The sequence below is a fragment of the Vulpes lagopus genome, chromosome 23 (assembly GCF_018345385.1).
Source record: "Vulpes lagopus strain Blue_001 chromosome 23, ASM1834538v1, whole genome shotgun sequence".
Classification (NCBI taxonomy): Eukaryota; Metazoa; Chordata; class Mammalia; order Carnivora; family Canidae; genus Vulpes; species Vulpes lagopus.
The window spans coordinates 41,599,717-41,625,656 of record NC_054846.1 but is presented as its reverse complement, the minus strand read 5'-3'; the positions used below and the strand labels follow the sequence as shown (position 1 = coordinate 41,625,656).

At 35.2% G+C, this 25,940-nt stretch overlaps 2 protein-coding genes across 3 annotated transcripts in view; both read left to right on the top strand.

Annotated features, from left to right (window-relative positions):
• The window catches only part of OTOGL (otogelin like), a 132,447-nt gene that overhangs the window by 62,557 nt on the left and 43,950 nt on the right, over positions 1-25,940 (top strand). The window contains exons 26-34 of one of the 2 annotated variants that reach the window (XM_041738637.1): positions 4,689-4,823; positions 9,729-9,878; positions 12,209-12,328; positions 15,296-15,412; positions 16,337-16,493; positions 17,147-17,173; positions 19,642-19,809; positions 21,408-21,686; positions 23,890-24,007. In XM_041738637.1, coding sequence (XP_041594571.1) covers positions 4,689-4,823; positions 9,729-9,878; positions 12,209-12,328; positions 15,296-15,412; positions 16,337-16,493; positions 17,147-17,173; positions 19,642-19,809; positions 21,408-21,686; positions 23,890-24,007 — 1,271 coding nt within the window. The remainder of the gene's footprint in view (positions 1-4,688; positions 4,824-9,728; positions 9,879-12,208; positions 12,329-15,295; positions 15,413-16,336; positions 16,494-17,146; positions 17,174-19,641; positions 19,810-21,407; positions 21,687-23,889; positions 24,008-25,940) is intronic. The other variant, XM_041738638.1, reaches the window with a different exon arrangement.
• Positions 1,629-1,904, top strand: LOC121481333 (succinate dehydrogenase assembly factor 4, mitochondrial-like). The gene has a single exon (XM_041738639.1). It carries the CDS (start codon positions 1,629-1,631, stop codon positions 1,902-1,904), a length of 276 nt encoding a protein of 91 aa, XP_041594573.1.

Genomic DNA, 25,940 nt, shown 5'->3' with positions numbered 1-25,940 from the left:
TTTTATTTCATTTTTAAAATTTCATGAACAAAACTTCATAGATGGCTCTGGTGTATTTTTTTTTAGTCTATTTCAGTAGGAAGATGAAAATCTCAGAGTTTATGGAATTAATTCTGTAAGTGTCTTTTATTTATTTATTTTTTTTAGAGAGAGAGAGAGAGAGAGAGAGCAAGCAAGTGGGGTTGGGGAGAGGGGCAGAGGAAGAGAGAGAGAATCTTAAGCAGGCTCCATGCCCAGCACAGAGCCCACATGGGGCTCAGTATCACAACCTTGAGATCATGACCTGAGCTGAAATCAAGAGTTAGATGCTTAACTGACTGAACCACCCAGGTACCCCTGTGTCTTTTCAAAAAATTGGTGTTTAATTAATTTTCTACTATATCCATATAAGCTAACTCTTAAATATTGTATCCTTGTTGGAAGTTTCAGGCAAGGTGATTGTGATATTTTATCCATAAGATTGATGTCCATTATTCATCTTAGATGTTAAGGTTCAGTATTTACTTTGCTTCGTAATAGTTTACCTACTTAGACAACACACTGTATATATTAAAACCTTCTGAAACATTCAATAGCACAATAATAGCTATTGTAATAGCACAGTAATTTTTTTTTACCTTTCTCTCTTCCTTTTTTTTGTTTGTTTCTTTCTTAAACATTTAAATTTACACTCTACGCTAGGAGCTGTTAAGGGTACAATTATTAAGACATTAGCTTCACCCTCAATTGTTTTATGTTTGAGATAGTCATTAATACACAAGAAGCTAGAAGGTTGGGATAAATGAAAGCTCTCTTATGGGAATGTAACTTATTTTGACTAGAGAAATAGCAACAGGAAAGTTTCATGGAAGGGGGAGGAATTGGTACTAGACTATTTCACCCCATTACAACCCATTTCTTTTTCAGTGTATTTCCAGGTAGATTTCCTTGGTAATGAAGCACCTTAGGGTGGTTTTCTTCTCATGGCATTCTGGTTAAATGCCCGCTATTTCAGGGAACCAACAGTAAGTGGTCCTGGTGGTAATCTATGTACAAAACCCTAAGGGAAATACCATCCCAAGGAGGACTTTGAATAAGTCACAAAGGTAACAATTGAAAGATGGTTTTGTCTCCCAGGCAGCAGGAATTCTTTGATGCTCTGATGTCATTTGTGCAACTCGGACAATCTCCGTGTGACTGCTCTATTCTCTTCTTTCTCAGGCTTGCTTATATAACTCTCTTTTTTGTGTCCTTCACCTTTGCATCAGTTCAGTCATTGTTTCTGCTTCCATATATTTTTTTAAGATTTTACTTATTTATTCATGAGACACACACACACACAGAGGCAGAGACACAGGCAGAGGGAGAAGCAGGATCAGGCTCTGGGCTGAAGGCAGTGCTAAACTGCTGAGCCACCCGGGCTGCCCTCTGCTTCCTTATATTTTATAGGAATTTTATTCCTTTTATTTTAAGCTTGCTCTCTTCAGCCCCACTCTACCTTCTGTCTTCTTTCTATCTATTCACTCTCAAATCTTACTACAGAAAACTTTTAAAAAACCCATTGTTTTCTGGTTCAAGTGTGAGAGATAACAGGCTATAGTGGTCTTTCTTTATGCTTACACTACACTCTGTTGGCCCGAGGTGGCACCATGACCAGATCAGGGCTAGTTCAGTTGCTCAGCTGCATCCTGGCCACTGTGTGGCCCGTGGCAAGATCACCCTTTCTGTGTCATGCTGTGAGGAGAATGAGTTCTCAAGGAGAAAAATCCGAACACATTAAACAATCTCTTAAGAAGTTACCAGAAGGTCATTTTGATGGACCAGAAGATTCTAATTTAGAGAAAGTACCACTAATAAAATGTCCAGGTTATGTTAATCCTGTTACCAAAGAAAAAGGTGGACCCAGAAGCCCTGAAACTGCCTGATATGGAGATTAGAAATGAGAAGGACACTGTATTGATTTTTAAGCCACGTATTATTAACTTCATAACATGTGTCATGACAGCTATCAAATATAGGTAAAATGTGGTGGCGTGAAAACATATGTAGGCTTTATAACCACCAAAAATTAATGAAAAAACCTGAAGACTCCCCCCAAAACTAGCAATGGGAATGCATAATTCAGACCTCCTCTTGTGGGAAGCAGAGTTGACTGAGAAGTCCAGCTGTTGCCCACGGGATCTACCACTGACTGTATTCCTGCTGAAGCCACACTTCCCGCCAGCTGTTCTTAGCTGGTGAATGAGTATGGTGGAGCTGCAGTAAGTGAGCATGTGGCTCAGTCCCCTGAGGGGGGACAGTGGCTCCAGGGCTCCCCATTAGCTATCCCAGAATTTTCTTGCTACTGTGCTGCCATTAGAGACTCTTCCTACCTTTCTTTCTCTCTCCTCTTCACAGGTTTCAGACTCTGCCTACATCTCCTTTTATAATTCAAAATCATCTCCCCAATAAATTTCTTTCCCATTTAGAAAAACAAAACACAACTCTGTTGGCCCATTGATGAATGTACTGCTTTGGGCCGTAAAATGTGGCTTCCAGAGGCTACAGTATGAGCAGGAACTTTGTGTGGGATACCCTTAAAAGGGCTAAGAGCTATGACAGGTGCTTAGATTGACTGACATTCGAGTAAAATAATATTTTACCTTGAGAGGTGCTGACATTTTGTTTGGAATCACCTGGGAGAATATTTTCTATAAATGTTTGCAGTGCCTCAGAATAAAAGGTTTAAGGAATCCATGTGGCACACTGATGTTGACCTTTTCCCTCTAGTTTTATAATCATTACTTTAATCATTACTTATTATGTTGCTTAGCAACTCTGTGGCATTATCTCCAAACCTAATATTAACTTGAAATACATTGGAAATGAAAATTATAGAAATGCGAGTCTTAGGAATTGATATTGTTTAAAGTAACTGTCAACAATAACATGATATTACAAGGCAGACAATACAATATAGAATATTTCGTGGTATTTCTGAGTTTAACATAAAGAATAATCTAACACTGAGGAACTTTAATTAATAATAATAGAAGCATAATGGCAGTGGAAAGCCTTTCAGCTGGCTTTTCACATCCCTTAATCCAAATAACTTTTCTCAAGGGAAAGAACAAAACAAAATCCTGAATTATATATTTTTTTCTTCTTTGAAAATCATTCATAAAGGCAGAAAATGTAACATGATTTTTTTTGAGCAGTACAATGCCATAATCATCTTAACGACTTTTATTATTCTCCTTTTCAAAATTTGGGCAATGCTTTGCAAAAGGATTAAGAAGAAGCAAAAACTCTCAGTTCCTATGAAAGAATGAAGGAAAAGTGGGTCACGGAAGGACACATTAATTACTTTGTCAACACTATTCATCGAAAAATCTCTCCTCTTGGCACTATGCTATAGTAATTACTTATAAGACAAAAATTTTGGCCAAACCAAAAGAAATCTTGAGCTAGTGTTCATATTGCTGGCGATATGAAAAACTAAGTGTAGAGAATTTATAAGACCTATATGATTTCCGGATATTTAAAGGCTTTTTCACTTTGAAAATAAACACTGACTTGCATACCTAAAAATGAAAAGAATTCAGGAAATGTATGTGGGCCTTTGAAAATTGGACATAGAGTTCAAAGAGAAATGCCACATTATTTTTGGTGAAATCCCATCTTTCACAAGTTAGCGAAAGCACTCTTAGACTGGTGTGGCTTTTAACTTTTGGAGGGATAGGGATCACCTCAAAATCTAATGAAAACCATGGGCTTTCTTCTTAGAAAAATACAGATAATAAAAAAAACAACATTCTCCAATGAATTTCTAGGGTCTGTAGAGCTACAGAAGTCCTTCTGGGAAAATGGTCCCAAAAGAGAAACTGTAATTCTAGAGAATGTGTTCTAAGTGCATGCCGTTGGGAGTGGCCTGAGGAAGGTGGAAATGAGGTGGGAGGTGAGGGGGTCTGGTTGAGAGTGTACAGGGTTAAATAATGTTCTTCAAAACTAAGGAACCCCGACAACTTACAGGTGACTTTTCTCCTCAATCATTGCTAGACACTTCCTAATTTCTCTACAAGTAGCATAAAGAAAATTACAATTTTGAACTCTGTCTCTGCTCTAATTTAGGCAAATGACCTTGGAAAATCAGTTAATCCTTCTTAACTCCACTCCTTGATCTGTAAAGTGGATATAATACTTAATTTGAAAACTATCTTAAAAATTAAATATCATATGTAATGTTCAAAGGAAGCCCTCAAATGTTACCCATTATTGTATTTACTAACACTACCAGAGCTTTGTATCTATCGCAGTTTTAACCTGTAGGCAAATCATTATTTAGCCAGAAAACTTTAAAAAATATAACAGAAGATGTTGCCTAAAATGAGAATATTTCCTTTAAATTCCAAGTGACATATCTTGGATATTTGTTGAAAAAAAACTGGTCGATAGATTTGAGCTACAATAATAGAAAAAAAAGGTTTTGTTAGAACAAAATTTTAACAGAAGATATTGGAGGTAAATGTTTAACTATTTAACTATTTTGGATAAAATGATTTTTATTTTAGAGATAAGCTGTATTTTATTTATTTTTTGAGATAAGCTGTATTTTAATTTGAGTACAACCCCATTGTTAAGCTTAGTCTTCTTTAAGGTTTGTTAGTAAAAAATAACCAAAAATTATAGTAGTATACACTTGTATTAATGCATTATTTTTGACATTTCAGAGTGCAGATGATTTGGATCTATCTGTCATTGCCCAGAACAAGAAATGTTTTGACAATGATATTGTTTGTTCCAAAAGTGTTTTGATTTCAGTTGGGGACACTGAAATTTACCTGAATGATACTCCTTACAAACAGGTTAGTAAATTATTTATTTTAGGATCATTTTAACTTATCCTGAGAATACTGAAAACAAAATAGAAACAATTTGGGGTACTTTTCTCTGTGAGTGGTTACAGATTTAGATTTTCTTTTCTTTGTTGTTTTATGTGTCTTCAGTAAATCATACTTGTCTGTTTTATTTTTTTAAGATTTTATTTATTTATTTGAGAGAGAGCGAGAGAGAGAGTGAGAGAAAGAACGCCAGTGGTGGGGCTGGGGGGCAGAGGGAGAGGGAGAAACAGACTCCTAGATAGCAGGGAGCCCAATGTGGGGCTCGATCCCAAGAAACAAGACCTGAGCCAAAGGCAGATGCTTAACCAGCTGAGCCACTGAAGCAAACCAGTCTCTTTGGTTTATACTCCACTTCTCCATATTCCAATTCTTTCCTCTTTTCTTCAACCTCATGGTCACCATTCTGGCCCTAGCAACCATCATCAGGTATCTGGAGTATAGCGCCATCTTCCACACTAGACACTGGGCTTCCTGTCTCAGTTCTTCCCCTCTTCTCCTGCCATACCACAGCCAGGGTAGCTTTTTTTCCTAAAATGGGGATTTAATCTATCAGTCTAGTGCTTCAAGACTTTCAAATGACTTCCCAGTTCTCTGATAAGGCTTTCACCATCCTGACCATTATCACTTCTCCTGCCTCATGTCTCATCACTTTTCTGCTTCCAGCCCATGTTCCAGAAGTTGGAGCTTTTATTAGTTCTTCAGATATTCTTTTCTTTCACCTCTGTTTCTTCATGAATGTCATTGCTGCTACCTTCATCTGCCTTTTCTTTAATTTACTATTCTGTGGTAGGTCTCATCTTTACTCCTTCCGAGAGCTCCCCTTCATACCTTCAAACACCTGGTTAGGACACGTATCACGCTTTAGTAAAATTACTTGTGTGGTTGTCTGTCTTCTCCATTTGTCTATGAGTTCTATGAGAATTGGGACCACTGTCTCCCTTATTTATTCCTATATTCTTGGAGGCTACCCAATTTGAAAGAGCGAATACATTTCATTCATCCCTCCATCATCCCTACATCTATTCATGCATTCGCCTACTATCTACTAAAATCTGCATTAATTTTTAAGACTAAAATGGTGCAAAGACACTGCACTTGCCTTTAAGGAATTATAATCTGGTGAGGGAACTATTCAAGTAAACAAGAATGTGCAGTGTAACGTACTATGGCAGGAGTGTGTATAAGACAGTGTGAGAATCCCTAAGAAGAAGCCAATCTTGCATGTTTAGTGTAATTGTTAGGCGTGTAGACTTCGGAGTCAGTTAGTACTCACCTAGAACCCTTATTCTATCACTTGCTGGTTCTGTCACTTTGGGCAGGTTTACTTCACCTCTTCAAGTTGTGGCTTTCCAGATTGTAAACTTGGGATGATTATAGAATCTAGTTCTTATAAGTTCATATGAGGATGAAGTGAGGTAATAGATTTCAAGAAATGGCTTTCCTTCTCTCCTTCACCCTCCTTATTTTTGAAGGTTCAGAAGATATGCTCTGGATTAAATGGTTTGAACTGAATTTTAAGGGATGAGTAGGGACATTATCTAACATACAGCTTTTCAAAAGTGGCCTCTCTGTGACATTTAAGAAGAGTGTTTCTCAAACTTTGATCTGTAAATGTGCATTAAAGTCATTTGGAGTATCTACTATAAGATCTGATTCCTGAGCCTCACCTCAGTAATTAGAATGGCTGAGGTTGAGAATGAAGATCATCATTATTAATGGTACCCCCCAATTCTTCTGCGCGATAAAGTTTGAGAATTAATGCGGTAGATCATAGCTTCTATTTCAATCAGAAATACTGAGACCAACCAGGCAGCAATCAAGCTTGCAGCAAAACAGAGTTTGTATATCACATTGACATCTTTTGAAGGTAATTATTACAGTTTGGCAGAGCCAGCAGCTGGATATTCATTTATAGGCGAAGGTCTAAGAACAAGAATATGCTTCTTATTTTTAAAGAAAAAAACTGAAAATAGTAAATGTTCTTGTAGAGACAATTTGGCACATTTTTGAGGTGGTAATTACAGTTCAGTGCAGCTTTCAACTTCCAATATTCCGCTGTATGCAGGTGTCAATGAGTCTCTGTATCAGTTGTGAAGTATGAAGTAAGATAAAGGAAAGTCATAAAAATTGTTCGATCCTAACTAATCCCCTGCTAATATTTTTTCTTGAACATTAAAAGTGAAAATCAGTACCACTATTTTATGGCAGATGGATTGCTCATCTAGGGAAAGAAAAAAATCTGTTATTCTTTAAATAAACACACAATTTTGTTTTGTCAAATATGTAAAATATACTTTATGAATTTATTCAAGCTGCACTTCTTTAAATGTTTTAATTCTCCACATTTATGACTTTCTACATCATTAGAGTTTGTTGAAAGGGCTATAATTCTCATTGGTAGAGAAGGTCTCGATTTTAGGCAATTCATAACACCATCACTCTTCTAATGAGAAGTATCTTTACTTCCTAATTTGAGAAAAAAGGAACACAGTATCTCCTTTTGACCAAAGAGAACTGTTTTTCTTATGGTAAACTACTATATTTAGTAAAATTGAAGGATTTTTTTTTTACCTCTATAGGCAAATAGAAAAAAAAAAAAACTTTTACATCAGGATAACAGGTGCAAAACTAGCCTGAATGAAATCTAACGATAATCTGCCTTATACAAAAATTATTTTTTTTTCAAAAATTATTTTTATGTTCTAAAGATATGTCAACCAGACCAAGGGAAATTTAATAGGAAAATACACACAAAAAACTGTTTTATGGATTACTTACTTGCTTTAATTGTTGCTGATCAGCCTGGAAGATGATCAGGCCAGTGCAGGAAGGTTTTAAAAACATATAAATCGCGCTTTGATCTAGAAGCTGAGAATACTGCTATAAACTTGACAAAGTACATCTTTCAAGGAGCTAACATTCAGGTGGTGAGAAGACAGATAATAGAGCCAAAGACAAATCCTACAATAGAAAGGTACTGAAAAGTGTAATCAAAACAATAAAAATAGGTTCTATGGCAGAGAGGGACTTGGGGCTACACACTTTATGGGCCTAGTGAAAAATGAAAATTTGATACCCCTTGTTCAAATAGGAATTCTTTTTCTCCTTTTCTTTTGCTGTCCCTCTTGACCTGTTATGGTGTGTGTGTGTGTGTGTGTGTGTGTGTGTGTGTTTCCTTTATTATTTAAGCCTTGCTCACTCAGGAACAAGGATACTCCCAGGTTAGGTGCAGACCCTCATAGGTACGCCGGGTCTTGCCCTATAACTCCAACTTGGAGCTTGGAAGTAGAAGGAAATGAGGTGAGATAGAGTCCATTAACTATATGTTTATATAATATGTGCTGTTATATATAATATACTGAGTACTTTTAAGTTTGAGCTTGATCTAGAAGACTGAAAACTCTTATGGATAGCACTAAGGTTATTTACCTCGCCCTAAGGAATGTTTCTAAAATGTCCATTATAGTATAGTATTTCTAAACTATGAATTTGTTATGATCTGGGGGAGAAAAATAATCAAAGGATTCCATATCCCCCTCCTAGTTTTTATTTTACTTCTGGTTAAATTTGCTTTATTTACTTTGATTTCACGACATATTTTTAAAGTTATTATATGAGTTAATTGCAATGTCAGACTTAATATAATCTTTTTTTAAAAAAGGTTTTATTTATTCATGAGAGACATAGAGAGAGGCAGAGACAGGCAGAGGGAGAAGCAGGCTCCCTGCGAGGAGCCCAATGCGGGACTTGATCCCAGGACCCCGGAATCACCATCTGAGCCTAAGGAAGACATTCAACCACTGGGCCACCCAGGCATCCCTTAATGTAATGTTTTACAGGGTATGGCCCCTGCTCATAAGGAACATTGCATATTTGTTCTTTAGGCTAAATGTACTCTAAATTTTTCCAACAGATTCTGTCTCTAGTTTCTCTCTGATATTATGTATAGCACACAAATGACTTTCCTTTAACATAAACATGGTCTATCATTTTCCTATTCAAAAGCTTTTATTGAATGCATTTTGCACATAGATTAGCAGCCCTTGACTCTACGAATAACTTGGCTGCAAAAGGGTCTCCAGCTGCGCTTGTTATGGAATCTGTGTTCTAACCCTTTGGTCTCTCTTTAGTCCTGAACAAATTTTGAACTTTCTTGCCCCTAAGTCTCTATTCAAGTTATTACTTTTGCTCAGAATGATTTCTTCTCCATTCTCATTTCCAGCTGTGTATACCCTCCTATGCCTCTTCCAGACCCATTCATACCCCACTCCTTGCAAGAAGCCTTTCCAAGTTCCTTTAATGGAAATTGATCTCCCCTTTCTCTCTCTGTCTTTCTAGAATAGATGGATAGATAGAAATAGATGGATCTGTCTATATGTAGATAATATATCTCTATCTATAGATGTATCTTTCTATTAATCTATTTACCTGTATATATACAGGGAGAGAGAGGAATACAAAGTTTGTGTTTTTGTTTTTCAATTATGCAGGTAGCATCATACATTTTTAGCATTCAATCGTATTATCATCAGCATAGAATTTGAGTCTGCAGCTATATCGCCTTACTGTACTCTATGTCTGTGCCTTTGTTTATGCTCTTTTCTATAGAAGAAATACCTTCTTCCCTTTGCTTATTCATCCATATTGACCCATCTATCAGATTGTGTCTCATTACCAATTTATGTATTTCCTAATTCAAACATATTTTATATATTTGCTTTCTCTTTTACTATAGAATTCAGAAAATACAAAGCCAAGCAAAAATACCAGTACATAGATACTTACTGGTGGATATTAATTAATGTTTACACTTTGGTTAGTGAACAAGGAATTCATTTTTTGCTTTCTTCCCCCCCTTTTTTTTAAAAGAAACGATCAGGTTTTTTTCTGGAAAATAAACCTACATACCAGCTTTGGAAGGCAGGGTTCTACATAGTAATATACTTTCCAGAGAATGATATCACTATTCTTTGGGATAAAAAGACAACCATTCATATCAAAGTTGGACCCCAGTGGAAGGTAGGTCAACCTAGTTGGTAGGCTAATGCAGGTGAGATGTAAGAACTGAAGTTACATTTACTTTTTGATGTTTTATGGAAATAAAATAATTGATATTTTCTTTAAGACACAAGTTATATTTTCAGAATTTCTAACTCATAGCCCTGTGAAAAAAACTTTACCAATCATAGTGTTATGTAAAGTCCTTTTTGACTTTAACCTTGGAGTAACCAATTTTCCAAAGTTACTTAGGTCAGCTTCTTTCTGCCCATCCCTTTCAGTGTGGTTATGCGATATGTTTGTAATACAGTAAGATTCATTTATTACATTCTGCATTCTACCTTTTCCTCCACATTTTGGATTTTTTTAAGTTTGCATACAGTGCATGTGTAAAAAAAAAGTTATGGTCTAGAGTTCTATGGATTTTAGCAAATGCATGGAGTTGTTTATCTACCATCAGAGTTCTATAGAGAACAGATCTCTCCACTCCCAGATTTCTCCCATGTTGCCCCATTATTGTCAACTCCTACTGATTTATTTTTCATCTTTATAGTTTTGCCTTTATGCAGCCTCTTGGCAAAATATTTAGTATTAAATATGTTAATATTAAAAATTAATATTAAAGAAGTCTGGCTTCTCTGACTTGGCAAAATATTTAATATTTTAATATTAAAATTTAATATTTATTTAATATTCATCCATGCTGTTGAAAGAATTAATAGTTTGCTCCTTTATACTGTTGAGTAGCATTACATTATATGGATGTGCTAGTTTGTTCTATTCATTCTTGGTTTAAGATTCAGTCTGGACTGTTTAGAATTTTTGGTCACTTATATTTTAAGTTGTTTTAAATATTATTTTCTGTTAAACATTGTATATTATTAAATATGTTATTTTAAATTTTATTAAACATTTTAAATTTATATATTAAAGTTGTTTTTGAAATGTTAATACATTTTTAAAAATCCAGTTTATCTGAAACTGAAATTGAGACTCATCAATATAATCTGTGGCAAATTAGGGAAAAATTGGGATAGTTACAACATATTCTTATAAAAATATGGAAAAGATACATATTTTTAAAGATTTTAATATGTTGTAAATTGAAGACAAGTATATGACAAGTATATTGAAGTCATTTTTTTTTAACCCCAAGCCCATATATCTATTGATAGGTGTTTGCTGGATTCTTGCATTTCTTTGATGCAAATTAAATAATTTAGTCATTGCCATACTTCTTCAGCCATGTTTCTCTGCAATTCGTTATTATGTATCCTCTCTTCCCTACTCTTTGGAAGTGAATCAACCAATTATTCTTCTACCTTTCCCCCTTTACTGCTGCCGTAAAGAGTTGGGTGACCAATGATGGAAATGGCATTGTCTTTGGATAATTTTTGTGGCTTCTGAGAGCAGAGGCTGTATGATAAAAAGTGGTCATGACAGCTACAATCCCAGGGTTAATGTCAGTTTTGCTGAAGACATGGCTCACTTCCTTCACCATTAGCTAAGGGGTGCATTCTATTCTTCAGTACATGAAGAGAGCATTCATTTTTATTTAATTTCAATGTTTTAAGGGGAATTATCATTGTTTTAGGAAGATCATTCTTTTTTCTACTTTTGGTTTATCTTCTGCCCCTAAGAGTAAAGTATTTCACATTATTTGAGAAAAAGCAGTGGGTAATGTTGATGTAATTCATATGGCACTTCCAGTAACCATTTCAAAACTTATAATAACCTTTATAAGCATGGAGTTAAAAATATGGTTTTTATTTATGGAGTCTCATGGTGACATGATACATGAATATTAAGGTTAATTTTTTCTTTAGAAGTTATATTTCGGATGTTTTGGCTTTTCAAAGTATGACCTATAAAAAATTTATTATTTTTACTGTTTCAACATTTATAGGGTTGCAAAACCTCAAGCATATCCAGAGATGGGTTTTTCGTCATTAAAAATGTATATATATATATATATATATATATATATATAGGAATATGTACAAAACACATATGTGTACATGCGCACATAAACAGTAGTGTCTGTATTATACTTCTGTAAGTTACTTACATTATTACTTGTACCAATGCTAAGGCAATGGTAAGTGTAGATAGATAAAATTTGGGAGATGGCAAAACATTGTTAAGAAATTAAAATAACTGTTAAATATAATTAAATAAATATAATTAAGTAGATATAAAATTATGTCATCTTGAAACATATTTACATGGTTGTGGAAATTCTTAAAATGCCTATTTTTAATCTTTAAAATTTTTAGTGAATGAGCCTTTCCTTAAATGTTGAAGTGAGTATGGAATATGTTATATTTCATGATAATTTTCTTTCACTTTAGAACAAGCTGTCAGGGTTATGTGGAAACTTTGACAAATGCACTTCAAATGATATGACCACTTCCAATAACTTGGAAGTGAGAAATGCCCAGGTATTTGGAGATAGTTGGGCATTAGGGCAGGTAAGTAGAATATATATGTCATAGAACTTAACATATTTTTGGGTATATTTTTTGCCTCAATCATTTTATTCTTATAAGGAAATTTATTTAGATAATATTTTGTGTCATATTTGTATAGTAATTCAGAACTGACAAATTACTTTCACACTTACCTTCTCCTGTAATGCTTGTGACAATCTTGTAATGTTAAAGATATTGCCTCTGTATGATACATGAAGAAATTGAGGCTCAGGAAGGTTAAATGACTTGCCTAATATTATATGTCCAGAAAGAAGCAGAGATGTCATTGAGATTCATGTCTTTTAATCTCATGCTTTTCCTTCCATAGCAAATGCTTTATAAATGTATTTCTATTTCTAATAATGTACCTTTTGCCAACTCAAAGCAATGAATAAATGAAGGCATAATTTCTTACCATCTGTTCTCCAGGGATGGGTGTGTGTGTGTGTGTGTGTGTGATGAATAGGGAATGGATTATGGATTTGCGGTCAACTACCTTTGGGACAAATTTGAATCAATTAGGTTAGACATATTTTTTTTGAAGGATTTCTTGAGGCATTATAAGCATCCAAGGGAGGGATGAATATGAAGGGTTTACTAACTTATTAACACAGAATCTATTTTTATGTATTAATTCTCAAAGAAATAGTGTCCTATGGGCCACACTTTGAGAAATGCTGAGCTAACTCAGAAAACAGAGTCAAATCAGAAATTAGTATTACTCTTTTCTTCTCCTTTTCCTTTTTAGCCTATTTTTCTTTCTAATTGAAAGTGGTGTTCACACTACAGCTTTCCAGTTGGTTGCTATTTGGTTAATTGCTTTACCACTTTACCTAATGTATCTAAATTTCTTTAAAAGCATAAAAGGGGGCTGGGAGAAAATAATCATCTAATTTAATAAAATTTAAGGAGCATATTTCAGTATGGCCTAAGCTGAAAAGTATAAACATTTTATTTAGTATATGAACTGTCTATAGAGAGATACAAAATCCTTTTTACTATGGCTTTCATATATCTTGTTGCATTTAGAAGTTTCTCAACAAATTCTTACATTTGTCCTTTTAAAATGAGTTAAGGAATAACCGATTTATAATAATACTTAAATATGTGGAGTATCAAAGAATTTTAGACTCCCTGTGATGTGTATTCTTATTCATACCTAATGGCCAAAACAAAAAATTAAAAAAAAAAAGTTTTTCATTTGTGAAGTTCAGTTTAGCACTTAGATGCTTTCCATCTAAATCCATATGATAAACCCATCATATAATTAAAGCACAGCCTCTGTCATTAGGAATTTAGAGTCTAAGTTAGTAGTTGAGGTAGAAGAATTAACCATGGGAATAGGAGATAGGTGCTTTGATAGAGATGAACACAGCATGGCCTTCATTACAGTCAAAGGAAGGTTCCTGAAGGAAGTGCCATTGTACTGAATCCTACAAGACTTACAGGAGCCAGAAAAGTGAAGGTGTTGGGAAATAGTGTAGCAGCAAAGGAGGGAGAAGTCCATGAGAAGGTGTCAGGAAGACGGGAACCTAATGAGAATTTCAAAAAATTCAATATGGCAGTTCTGGAGGGTTTGTAGTAGGCAATGGCTGGAATGCAAAGTATAGAGCTGCAAGGTATGAGCGCTAGGATCCTGGACTAGTTGAGAGGCTCTTAAAATCCAGCTGATAATGATACATCAGTTAAGATTTAGAAAACTATACAAACTTGAGAGGCATTAAAGATTAAAATCCTCAGTATCTGTTGAAAGATTACATTTAGGAAGCTGGAGAATTCAAGAAAGTCTCCTACCTTCCTGGCTTATTGGTTAGATGCTGGCAAAGAGAAGAGAGATGGTGGAAGATAGTGGGGACAGGATAGTGGTATAGAGATAAGTACAGGCTAGGATGCATTGAGGAGAAACGACAGAGAAATTTACATGGAGATGTCAAGTTTTGAGATGCAGGAAGGAGATTTGGGCTGGAAATATGGCTTTGGCAGTTACTAGGATATATGGGTTGTTGAAGCCCTGAGAAGTATGCGAAATGAGAAAAACAGAGGCTTGAGGACCAAGCTTTGCACAGATGGGAAGGGGGAGAAAAATGGGGAGTAGCAGCTAATGAATTAGCAGGAAACCCAGAAGCAAATGGTGTCATAAGAAACAAATGAGAAGAGACATTTAAGAAAGCCCAAGTAATAAACAGTAGTTTAGTGAAAGGTCAAGTGAGGTAGTGAAAGGTCAAGTGAGGTGAAGACCGAAATATAAAGGTCAAATGAGGTGAAGGCCAAAATAAAAAATATAAAGTTGCCTTTATATTTAGGCAACTCTGATGAAGAGATCATTGATCTCCTTTCCAGGGTGGGTTCAGGGAGGTGGATTAGAAGAGGCAGAGACCAAATTGCTGAGTGCGTGACAGGTGAGCCTGGAGACACGTGTGTAGGTGTAACTCCTCAGAGGATGGCTGTGACAGGAATGAGAGAGCTGAAAATGAAAGGAAAGAGAGTCATTTGCTCAATATAATTTTTTAGGGACTGCATTGAGGGCAAATTTAAACTTTAAAAAAAGATTTTATTTATTTATTTGAGAGGGTGAGGGCAAAGTGAGAGAGAGCGTGAGCAGGGGAGGGACAGAGGAAGAGAGAAGCAGGCTCCCCGGGGAGCTATTCCAGGACCCTGGCATCAGGACCTGAGCTGAAGGCAGATGCTTAACTAACGGGGAGCATCCCCCCCAGGAGCCCCCATTGAGCCAAACTTAAAAATTGTTGACCTCTACTCTCTAATATGGCCAGAATTTTAATTGTTTGCTTAATTGCTTTCAAAAATAATACAGACTATTGAGTTGGCTGAGCACAGATGCTTTAGGTAAAACCTAAAAGGATGAGAACATGTGATTGTAATGATGGAGTCAGAATACTTGACTCTGGTTTCAGCTGCAGTGGTCACCCCTTTGAAAACTTCCTCTTCTCCCTTATTTCTCTTCAACAGTGTGAAACCCCAAGTGAATTATTTAAACCCTGTGAGGCACATCAAAACAAATTTCCTTATGCCAAGAGAGAGTGCTCCATTTTGTACAGTGATGTTTTTGCTCCTTGTCGCAATGTGGTAAATGGATACTTTACTAAACTTTCATATTTACGTGAGTACTGCTGTATGTACTAGAGAGACGGACGGGACATAGTTTAGCTAACTGTTGGCTTTTCAGGTGGACTAACCATTGTCAGGAAAACAGATTTGGTCATTTGTTTTTCTGAGGAAGTGATACATTTAGTTGATTTATTTTCTCCCTCATTCCATCTTATTTAACAGCAGACATTTGTACATAGTATTGGTAATATTCTGTTCTAGGTTATGAAGCTTTTTTACATATATCGTACATCCTCAAAGCAGGAAATGATTGGGCAAAGCCATAAGTATCTGTTTTTCTTCAGAGAACATTGCTGCATGGGCATTCTTCTCAATCCAACGTAGAGTTTAAAAGTATTAGTGGTGGCACATTTAAAACGGTCTTAAAAGCATATACCAAGGTGGAGTGTGATTTGTTCAGAAATATAAATTTCTAAATGCCTTCCCAACATAATAATTTTAGGCCCCAATAGAAGTTGAAAAAATAGTTTAAGGTATTCAGAAAGATCAATAAAAGTACAGTTGGTGACAGAAAATTCTTTTAATGCCGTGTGCATATGCTAACGATGAAACAATGAGCTTCTACAAAATATCGAAATATTATTATATTGCAGGTGTTGAAATTATATTTTTTGTTAAATCCATTACCTGTTTTGCTAGTTCTTTGATCTTATATTTGCCTGATAAATTCCTTTCCCCTTTGGTCCATATATAAGTTTGAGATATTGAGAACTCTAGGTGGCAGTGTTAAGCTGATAATACCAAATTTTGAAAATCTACCAGTTAAAAAAAAAAGAAAAAGAAAATCTACCAGTTGGTTTTCTTTTGAAAGGTTGAATTTTAATCAATTAAAGTTATAGTTAGTGCTTATTGAAATTAACTTATTTTAAATTTCATTTTCAGATTGATGTTACTTCTTTTGCCAAAAATTGCCATGAAGATACGTGTAACTGTAATCTCGGTGGGGATTGTGAATGTTTATGCACAAGTGTGGCAGCGTACGCATACAAATGTTGTCAGGAAGGGGTATCGGTTCACTGGAGGTCGTCCACTATTTGTTGTGAGTACCCCAGTTAGAACATCGTCAGGTGGGAACCTTATAAGGAGATTAATTTGTCTTACCATAGAACAAATACCATAGAATTCATGCAAATAGAATTTTTTTTAAGATAACTAAATTTTCTATTCCTTTGACTATGCAGATAAATTGTAGTTTAGTTAAAGGACTTATAAAAATAAAAATCGAGGTAAGATTTTCTGTTCTGTTTGACAGTTGTCACTTTAACATTTGAACTATAAATTAAATACCATCCTCAAATTGTTTATGACTTCATTCCCCTTATGGCTGTGAATTTCACTGTTCTGATTCTAAGAAACAGATCTTTTAAAAAGGTGTTTTGAATTTGCTTTCAGATTTGAGTTTTTAAACTTTTTATTCACTTATGTAGATGGCAAGTCATCTAAATATTTTAACACGTTCAGTTCACATTTTTTAAATAGGCAGATATATTTGCCTACCTATAAAATCTTATGAAATTTAATTACAATACATCACTCTTTAGGAATCCTCTTTGCTTAGAGGAAGTTCTCGAATAATGATGTCATTCTGTGTTCTTTCACTTGGTCATGATAAACATGTAGCCATATTATGCATACTTTCAGATAAGTGGTCAGATTCTTATATAGTTTAATATTTATTCTTTTATTTTGTAGCACTTGACTGTGAATATTACAATGAAGGTATGTAACATTTAAATAAAGACTGTTACTATAGCATTCTATGGGATATATTTTTAGATTAAAAGTTTTTGAACAACATGGCTGAGAAAATAGTTCTTAATTTGGTATATAACTCAATGAAAGCCTATATTTTCTAAAATGTATCTAAATTTCTAAGTACTTGAGTTAAAATAACAACAATGTGTAACTAAGTTATCAGCATTTAGGAGGCCCTCAATAAATGGTTTTTGTGTGACATGAATGAGTTGATGAATGAAGTTAGCTAATTTTTTTAGGTAAAAAGGATGAAAGGCATATACCAAATGCTTATCTTTTACCACTATTTATAAACATAGACATTATTCGCACATACATCATAGATGTCAAACAAACTGTAAGTGTGATGATAATATAAGGAATTTATTTCATCATCATTGAAGGCAAAAATAATTATTTACATATTACCAGAATGAGAATTTATTTATCAAACAGTATAATGGATCTCTTCTAGCCCCACCAAGCATCTAAATTTGCAGTGAGAAGTCTAAGAGGAAGTGCTACCTAGTACTAAGTCATAGATGTAAGAAGAGACAATTATATCCTCAGTGAAAATGCCATATATTGACAGAATTTGAGCCTGCTTCTTGTCTGACCTACTTATTGAGGAAGGCATAGCCATGTTAACGTAATTCAAATGAGTAAGATGATCCAGTACAGTGCTCATTTTGTCAGTGACTGGACAAATTCTGGACTCATGATGGGATAAATTAGAGTAATAGTAACGGGAAAACTAGGCCATTACAAAACCCAACTAATCAAAGACATTTTTGGTCCCTTACTGAGCTAGGGAGAAACCTGTCAGCTATAAATATCTAAAGAAAGCCAGATAATTTTAGAGAAGTAGAGAAAACAGATTAAAAAGAAAATTGACATTTTAGTTTTTGGTTGCTTTTGTTACATTCATGGAAGTTCGATGGAGGGAAAAAAAAAACTCAGTGTTAAAAAAATTCAGTGGTAGTTAGAGAAAATATAAGCGAAAAATATCTCCTGTTGAGGACTTTACACACACATGCGTGCACACACACACACTCCACATCAATCCTTTGGATGTCATGCTTAAACTGTGACTGCTTCCCTAATATTAATAATAGTAATATTAGCAATAGCTTTTATCTTTAACTATTTTACCTATAATTTAAGCTTCAAAATTTGCCTGTAAGGTATTATTATTATTAACACTTTATAGAGGAGGAAATTGAGGACCAGAGGGTTTAAAATAACTTGGCCGAAGTCACTTAGCCAAAAAATGTAGGAAAATGAGATCTGTAAGCGATCTGCATTCAGAACCAAGGGGCTTGACCTCCATGCTACGCTGCCTCGTGTACGGTTAACACATCCCAATCTAGGAAAGATCACTACACACTGTTACCATGCGCTCTACACAATGGACACAGACATCAGTTTGAAAAAAATGCTCCAGTAACTTCCTTACTTAAGAATTCCTGCCTCACACAGTTCTGCTGCAAAAATCTCCATCTGTGCCTTTGTACTTTCTGGCATTCCTTCTGCAGTCCTTTGGATCCTAAAGCAGAATTTTCTATGAATATTGATTTTCTACCTTTTGCTACTTGGTACATTTTGCTTTCTGTCAACAAGCCTGCTGCAGTACCAGTGATGGTTCTTTTTTTCTGAAGTGTTATAGGATTCTTCAAACCGGTTCTTCTCGTGTCATCTATAATACTATATTGGGAATATTCAGAGGGTGAACACAGCGTATTTAGCCCCCATGAGACACTGATCAATTCAGTGGAGTGACAGGGGAATCTATTTCTTGTGATCAAAACAATAGAAAAAGCATTAACCTGCCAAGGAGAGTAGGAGTTTATAAAAAAAAATAATGCGATGAAGATTGATGATTGAAGGGGAATATAGAATTGAGGAGATTGTTGACAGTGGTCATGAAAAGAAACTAATTTCAAATGACCATTTTTAATTTGTTAAATTAAGTCATCCCAAATAATTTAATAGATTTTTAAAGCCCATTAGTCTTCTTCAGATATTCAGCACTGATATATTTTTCCTTTATTAAATACTGGGCACTGTGTGATCAAGCTAATGTAGAAATAAAGAATTGTGATTCTGTAGAAGGAAAACAAAAAAGTAGGAGAGTTCAGAGGTTACAGTTGAGCTTATTCCAATAATTCTTTAATGCCAAGACCGTATATAATATCTTCATGTTCATTTTATGGCATTTACTAAAAATATAAAGATTTTATTATTGTGTGGTTGTCAGCAAGCAAGGACTTCAATATTCCACTAAATATTGTTGTGTAAGTTTTAAGTTCACTTATTATATTAATGATGAATACTTAAATGCACCAAAGTTTTTGGAGTATTTCTTTGTTATTAAAATGTAATCCCATTGAAATGACAGCTCGAATTGTAAAACTCCCATGCCAATTTATAATCTCTTATTTGCATTTAACTAGGGCTTGGAGAAGGGCCGTTCATGCTGGCAAGTTATGGACAGAGTGGCCTTATTTTGGGGGCCAATATGACCAGTAGAAGCATTTTCTCTTTGCCAAGGAGTAGTATTCATGGCAATTTATTTTTTAATTTTATGATCACTCCAGGCCTTTTTAAAGAGAAGGCATCATGTAAGTATAGTTTCCAGTTGAAAATAGGAATTTTATTTTCCATTTACATTTTTCCATTTGTTCATGCAGTAGCTATTAATTGGGGATCTAATATGATTATGGCATTTTTTTTAGGTGTCCTAAGAGATAAAAAATAAAATAAGACCCTGGTACATGAACCAGCTATCTCTTTTATATGTAAAATCTTTTCTTTTTTTTATCTTTTGGCATATATACGTTAGAATTGCAATTACTTGATTGAATTTTTGGTCCTATATAAAGCACAACTTAAATTTTCATAAAAACCATTGTAGACCTGATTTGAAATTTTTGAAATTTTGATTTGACATCAAAGTTAAATATTATTAAGAAAATAAATCAGAATGTTATCCTTATATGGCCTTATCTGTCCTCAGACCTGGTCCCACATTTACCAGTTTGCATCTGCGGATCTATACTGGTCATATCCACTTGGTGCTCATTCTAACCAGTGGTTGGTGTCCCTTTCGGATCTGGCGATGCTCAGGCTATGTTATTGCTATACTAGCACTACTTAGAATCATGTATGAGGTATTGTATGAACTTAGGAAATATTTATTAAATGAATCAGATTTAACTTTTATATTTATTCTGAGAAATCTTCCAATTTCTTATTTAGAATGAATTGCTTTTTTCTAGTAAAAAACACTCCTTTAGTTCTTTTTAATCTATGAAAACACCTATCTTTTTGCATCTTCTAGTGCTCAGCAGAGGGACTTGCAAGTTTTAAGATATAATCGATGCCTTTGGAATCATATATTGGATTTAAGTGAGCTCTTTATTTGATAATTCATAATAATTGATGTTTTTAATATAAAAATCCTAATGGATTTAAACTAAAAAATTCGAACTTAAAAAAATTAAGATCTAATAAACCTAAAATTTCAATTCAAAAACCTTTATATCATGGGTTTTACAAATATAAGGAAAGCATTTTGAAATGCTTAACAAAAAAGGATGACATTTCTCAAATGCTTTATAGTTTGTTCATTAGCCATTTGATCATCTATTGAGAAACAGACAATAATGTTGAACGAGTAGTTTTTATCCTAATGCAACAATATCACTTGCAAGAATATTTACCCATTAAGAACCCAGTGATATTGAAATGCAATGGCATGCCTAAATTGGATCTATTTCCTTATTCTTTGATATCACTCAATTTAGCCATTTGGAGATTCTGTGCATTTGAAAATGTTAAAGCTTGTAAATACAAAATATGTGTCCAATTAACCATTCAATTCCTTGTATGAAATTGTGTGCTCTGGGCTCCTAGGTTGATATCTCCCCCTGCACCCCCCCCCCCAGGGACATGAGAAATCATTTAAAGAATAGAATTCAGCAAAGACTGATCTTTTTGAGCTGCTGTCACTGTTATTCATTGTATTAAAATATTAATTTTCCTTTTAGAGCTCTTATAATTCATTTCTGAAATCATTAAGATTAGTATTAATTATATATGACAGTTGTATAGTTCTATTTTTGTCCACTTTATAAATATATTTATAATGCTGATGTTGATGCTCTGCTTTCTTCAGAGAACCCAGGGGGTGTCAAACACACTGCTCTATGTTTTACAGCATTGGCACTTATTTCCTTGGAATCTGCTGAAAGGCCAAACTATTTTCTGTATGTCCATGATGATGACACTCTTAGTTTGGAACTGTGGCAGGCGAATTCAGCCTTCCATCGGAGAGCCACATTTTTCCACCATCAGGGACTCTGGATTCCTGGTTACAGTGCATTTGAGTTATACAGCAAGAAAGGCTTTTTCATCATCTTCACAGATTCTAGTGTCAAAGCATCAAAATATGATGATTCCGAAGAATTCAAACATTCAAGTAGCTTCAGCATAGAAGGTATGGTTATTGAGATTTTCACAAGGAGAATCAATATATAATTTACATTATGGCAAAATATTAATCACATTTCAATTTTTAAGTCATTCCTAAAGGAGTACAAGTAGATCAAATAGTATGACCTTGGGTGAGTAGGTTTCTTAACCTCTTTGTCCTTCAGTTTGTGTGAAATTAACATAAGGGAAATAATAATATCTACTTTGTAGAGTTAATTATATCACATAAATTAAGTGGTAAACAGCTTAAAACAGCCCTAAGTAATGTTACTTTTAATTGTGGCCCCAATTATTGCTTTCAGTAATATCCGGATTTTGGAAATAGAGTTTCCTCACATCTCTTGGGTCTACTGTTTGTACTTACTTTTTCTTTCCTAGAAGATAGCTTCTTAATAACCTGATTCTTAATGATAAAGACAGCATGTCTATCTCTGTGTTTTGAATAGCAGGGTATCTAGTTCCATTGATCTCTGGAAGATTTCCCTGGTTCAGTGGAAGCCTGACTTTGTTTCTAGAAATTCTTAGAATTGGGATCCCTGGGTGGTGCAGCGGTTTGGCGCCTGCCTTTGGCCCAGGGCGCGATCCTGGAGACTCGGGATCAGATCCCACGTCGGGCTCCTGGTGCATGGAGCCTGCTTCTCCCTCTGCCTGTGTCTCTGCCTCTCTCTCTCTCTCACTGTGTGCCTATCATAAATAAATAAAATAAAAAATTTAAAAAAATGTTAAAAAAAAAAGAAATTCTTAGAATTTTATAACTATTGAATTTTCTGAATTTCAGAGAGGAATCTTCACTGCATCATCTGATGTTTAAAAGTCATGATTTATTTTCAAAATCTAGGAGCTTGACATATACCTTGGGTCTCCCAAAGAAATTGTTTCATTTTAACACTTCATTCATTTCATTCATTCATTTTCCTTTCTCTTGTGGATAAATTTCTGCAAACCTTCATAGTCTTTGGATTTTAGAAATTCAGACAAGCTTCAATTTTTTGCCTATTAAGAAGGGTTCCTGTACTGATTAGAAAATGAGTCACTGACATGCTTATTACGACATTCTATGGAGTAGATATGATATTTTTACCTGAGTTTACTTAAAAATTGAACATTATGAACCTCTATTTCCCCTCCAATCTAGAAATCTGCTCCATTAGACTAAGACCCAGTGGCCCAACCTGAATTTTGGAGAAGTGCCACCAAGGGCATTATCAGCATGTCAGAAACTGGTATCTTTGTGGGAAGGAAAGACCCCTAGGAAACTCTAGGGGTCTACTCTAGTCTTGGAACCAATCCTCTGTCAGGATCCACAATTCCAGTGACCCAGATTTAATGGCCACTTGAACCTTTGGATGCATAGATGCCTTCTGAAAAGTTTTATTTCCCTATTCATACTTTGGAATTGCATTCAGAATCCAGAATCTGAGAAATATAACCTCTACCCTGAACTTTCTCCTTTGTGGAGCTCTTCTTCAGAGATAATTTTGGACTGCTACAGAAAGACTGTTTTATGTTGTAGGAAGAGGAAACTACTGGCAGAGTTTGCAGGAGAAAACTCTTCAATCTTCAACCAAGGGAGGTTTTATAACTGTTAAACATGTATTATTAAAATCCATTCATTTATTTCTGTCATCAGATAATACTTATCATGTGCAAGGCAACGCTGTAAGTACCGTGAGAACAAAGATGGAATGCTCTTCCTAGGTTTGATGTCAGCAAACATGTCTTTGGTCTTAAGCATTTTCCTAATTGTTTGAATTTGGCAAGTCATCTGGCTCCTGTGAGCCTCAATTTTTTCATTAATAAAATGAAAACAATACTCAACAGGCTTACAAGAATAAGATAGAATAATAGACAGAAAATTACTTTGCAAAAAAGTAAATTTCCAAACAAGTGTTCTATATTATTATGATGTGTAAATCATGAGAACCCTCCGAATGTAAAGAGAAAAGATTTTTTAATTTTCTTGGCTTTCTCCAACTGCTGGCTTTTTAAAATCTTTGGAAGGTAGACTAACAATTACATGTTCAATCTTACCATGAAATTCTTTCATCACCAAGCAATTGCAATTCCTTTTCCCCTAGCGCTGTCTTTTCTACGGCCTTACGGTCAAGGAGGGGTCAAACCCTAGAAGGGTTACTATCATAAATCATTACTTTTTCAAGCTGTACATCAAAAATATGTGCAAATAGAGACTTTATTTTTTCCCCCAGAAATCCAGGCAGCAGTGCCCTACAGGAGGATGTGTGAATGGAGATATGAACCTTGTGCCACTCCCTGCTTTAAAACATGTAGCGACCCTGAAGCACAAGCATGTAAATTTCTTCCACCGTAAGTCATGTTTAACTATCCAATGAGCACATTCCAGTACTAGCAGATTCTTCTCTCAGTGGATTTTTTTAGAACTTTAAAAAAACTTCTCAAGAATAATTTGTATGTGCTCTATACTTCTAATGAGGCCATTTCATTTTATTCAAGCAATAATTATTGAGGGTCTGCTTTGTGGCAGGAAATCTAGCTGATACAGATATAGCAGTGAACAAAACAGTTAAAGTACCTGCCCTCATGCAGCTTATACTTTGTTGGGTTAAGGCAGAGAGTAAACAAATAAAAACAGAAATATGTAATACAATATATTGTTAGATGGAGATACGTGTTATGGAGAAAAATAAAGGAAACTAAGGGAGACAGAGAGCATAAGGCATGTGTGTGTCTTTGCTCATTAATGTAGGGCGGCCAGGGAAAAACACATGAACAAGATAGTGTGTGGTTAGAGATATAAAGGAAATGAGTGAACTGGCAAAATGGATATCTGGGGAAAGAGTCTTTCAATCTGAGAACGGTGCAAAGGTCCTGAGGTAAGAATGTGCTTAGTGTGTTTGAAGATAACCAAAGAAGTCAGTTAGTTGGAGCAAAGTGAGCAAAATTGAGAGGTAGGAGATGAAACCAGAGAATCACACTGTGTGAAAATCATACTGGGCCTTATGGTTCATTGTGAGGACTTTGTTGTTGTTTTTTATTTTCTCTGAAAATGCCCTAGTATATTTTGGACACAGGAGTCACATGATTTGATTTATGTTTAAAAAGTTCCTTGGGCTGTTGTACTGACTGATGGGGAGGAGAAGGACAAGGGCAAAGCTGGTTAGTAATTCAAATAAGACATAAAGGGGATTTAACTAGGTGGGTAGCCCTGAAAGTTATGAAAAATGTAAAGATTCGGAATATAAATTGAACTTAGGGTCATGAGGTAGGCTAATTTAATATCAATTGATTTCGTATTAATTAAGAGAGTAAAAGGAGTTAGACTCGAGTGTAGACCTTGGCAATCTGTAGGTCGGACCATATAAAATTGCTGCTTTTGTAGTAAAAACTGGTCAAATATTAACAAATTCAAGGGGTTCCACTTACTGGAATGACTTAGTTGTTGTTTACCGAGGTAAGGAGGATGTTAGGAGGAGCAATCTGCAGGAAAAGTCAGGGATTTAATTTTTTTTTGAGGGGGGAGGGAATTTAATTTTGAGGATTTTAGATTTGAGTCTGAGAATTATTCATTTAATTTGACAAAACGGAGAATAGGAAGAGGCAAAATGGAGACAGAGCATAAACAGCTTTTCTCTCTTTTTTTAAAAAGGAGTTTTGCTGTAAACGAGAACAAAAAAAGGAACAATAATAGGAGGGAATTTTTTTAAAAGATCATTTTACATGAGGCATTTATGAGCTTCTTTTCTCTGACAGATCCTGGCACTACAAAAGGTCCTGGTCATATGAATGAATGAGACATGGCACCTCTTTTAAGGAGCTCCCAGTCTTTAGGAAGAAGATAATGATAATACAGTGGGGAGAGGGCTAAGCAATAAGGACACCAACTAGCACCCTGTGGTCTTTGTAGTGAGGGCTGTGAAATGGGTAATCGCTTTATCCCCATTTGCAGGGGAAAAAACCCACAGAGGCGCAGAGAGGGGACACAGTTTGCTCTCAGACAGTTTGCAGGGCCCCTGAAGCCAGGCTTTTAACCTCAACGGGGCATGAAGTGAGGTGGGAGCAGAGAGAAGGGCATATTTATATTTATTTTCCTAAAAATAAGAACAGCCAGTTCTTTATGAAGACACGGTCAGCATTCACTTGGACCTCTTGTATTTGCACATCTATTTCCTGCCTCTTCGGGGAGCCATCAGAAGGAAGGGACACAAGGGGGGGGGGGGAGCAGAGTCAGGAGGGCACAAGGGAAAGGGAGGAAAAAGAAAAGAGGGCAGGGAGCATGGCC

What these genes read in the sequence shown, in the direction of transcription:
- LOC121481333 (XM_041738639.1), top strand. Translation starts at nt 1,629, where the DNA reads ATGACCAGATCAGGGCTAGTTCAGTTGCTCAGCTGCATCCTGGCCACT.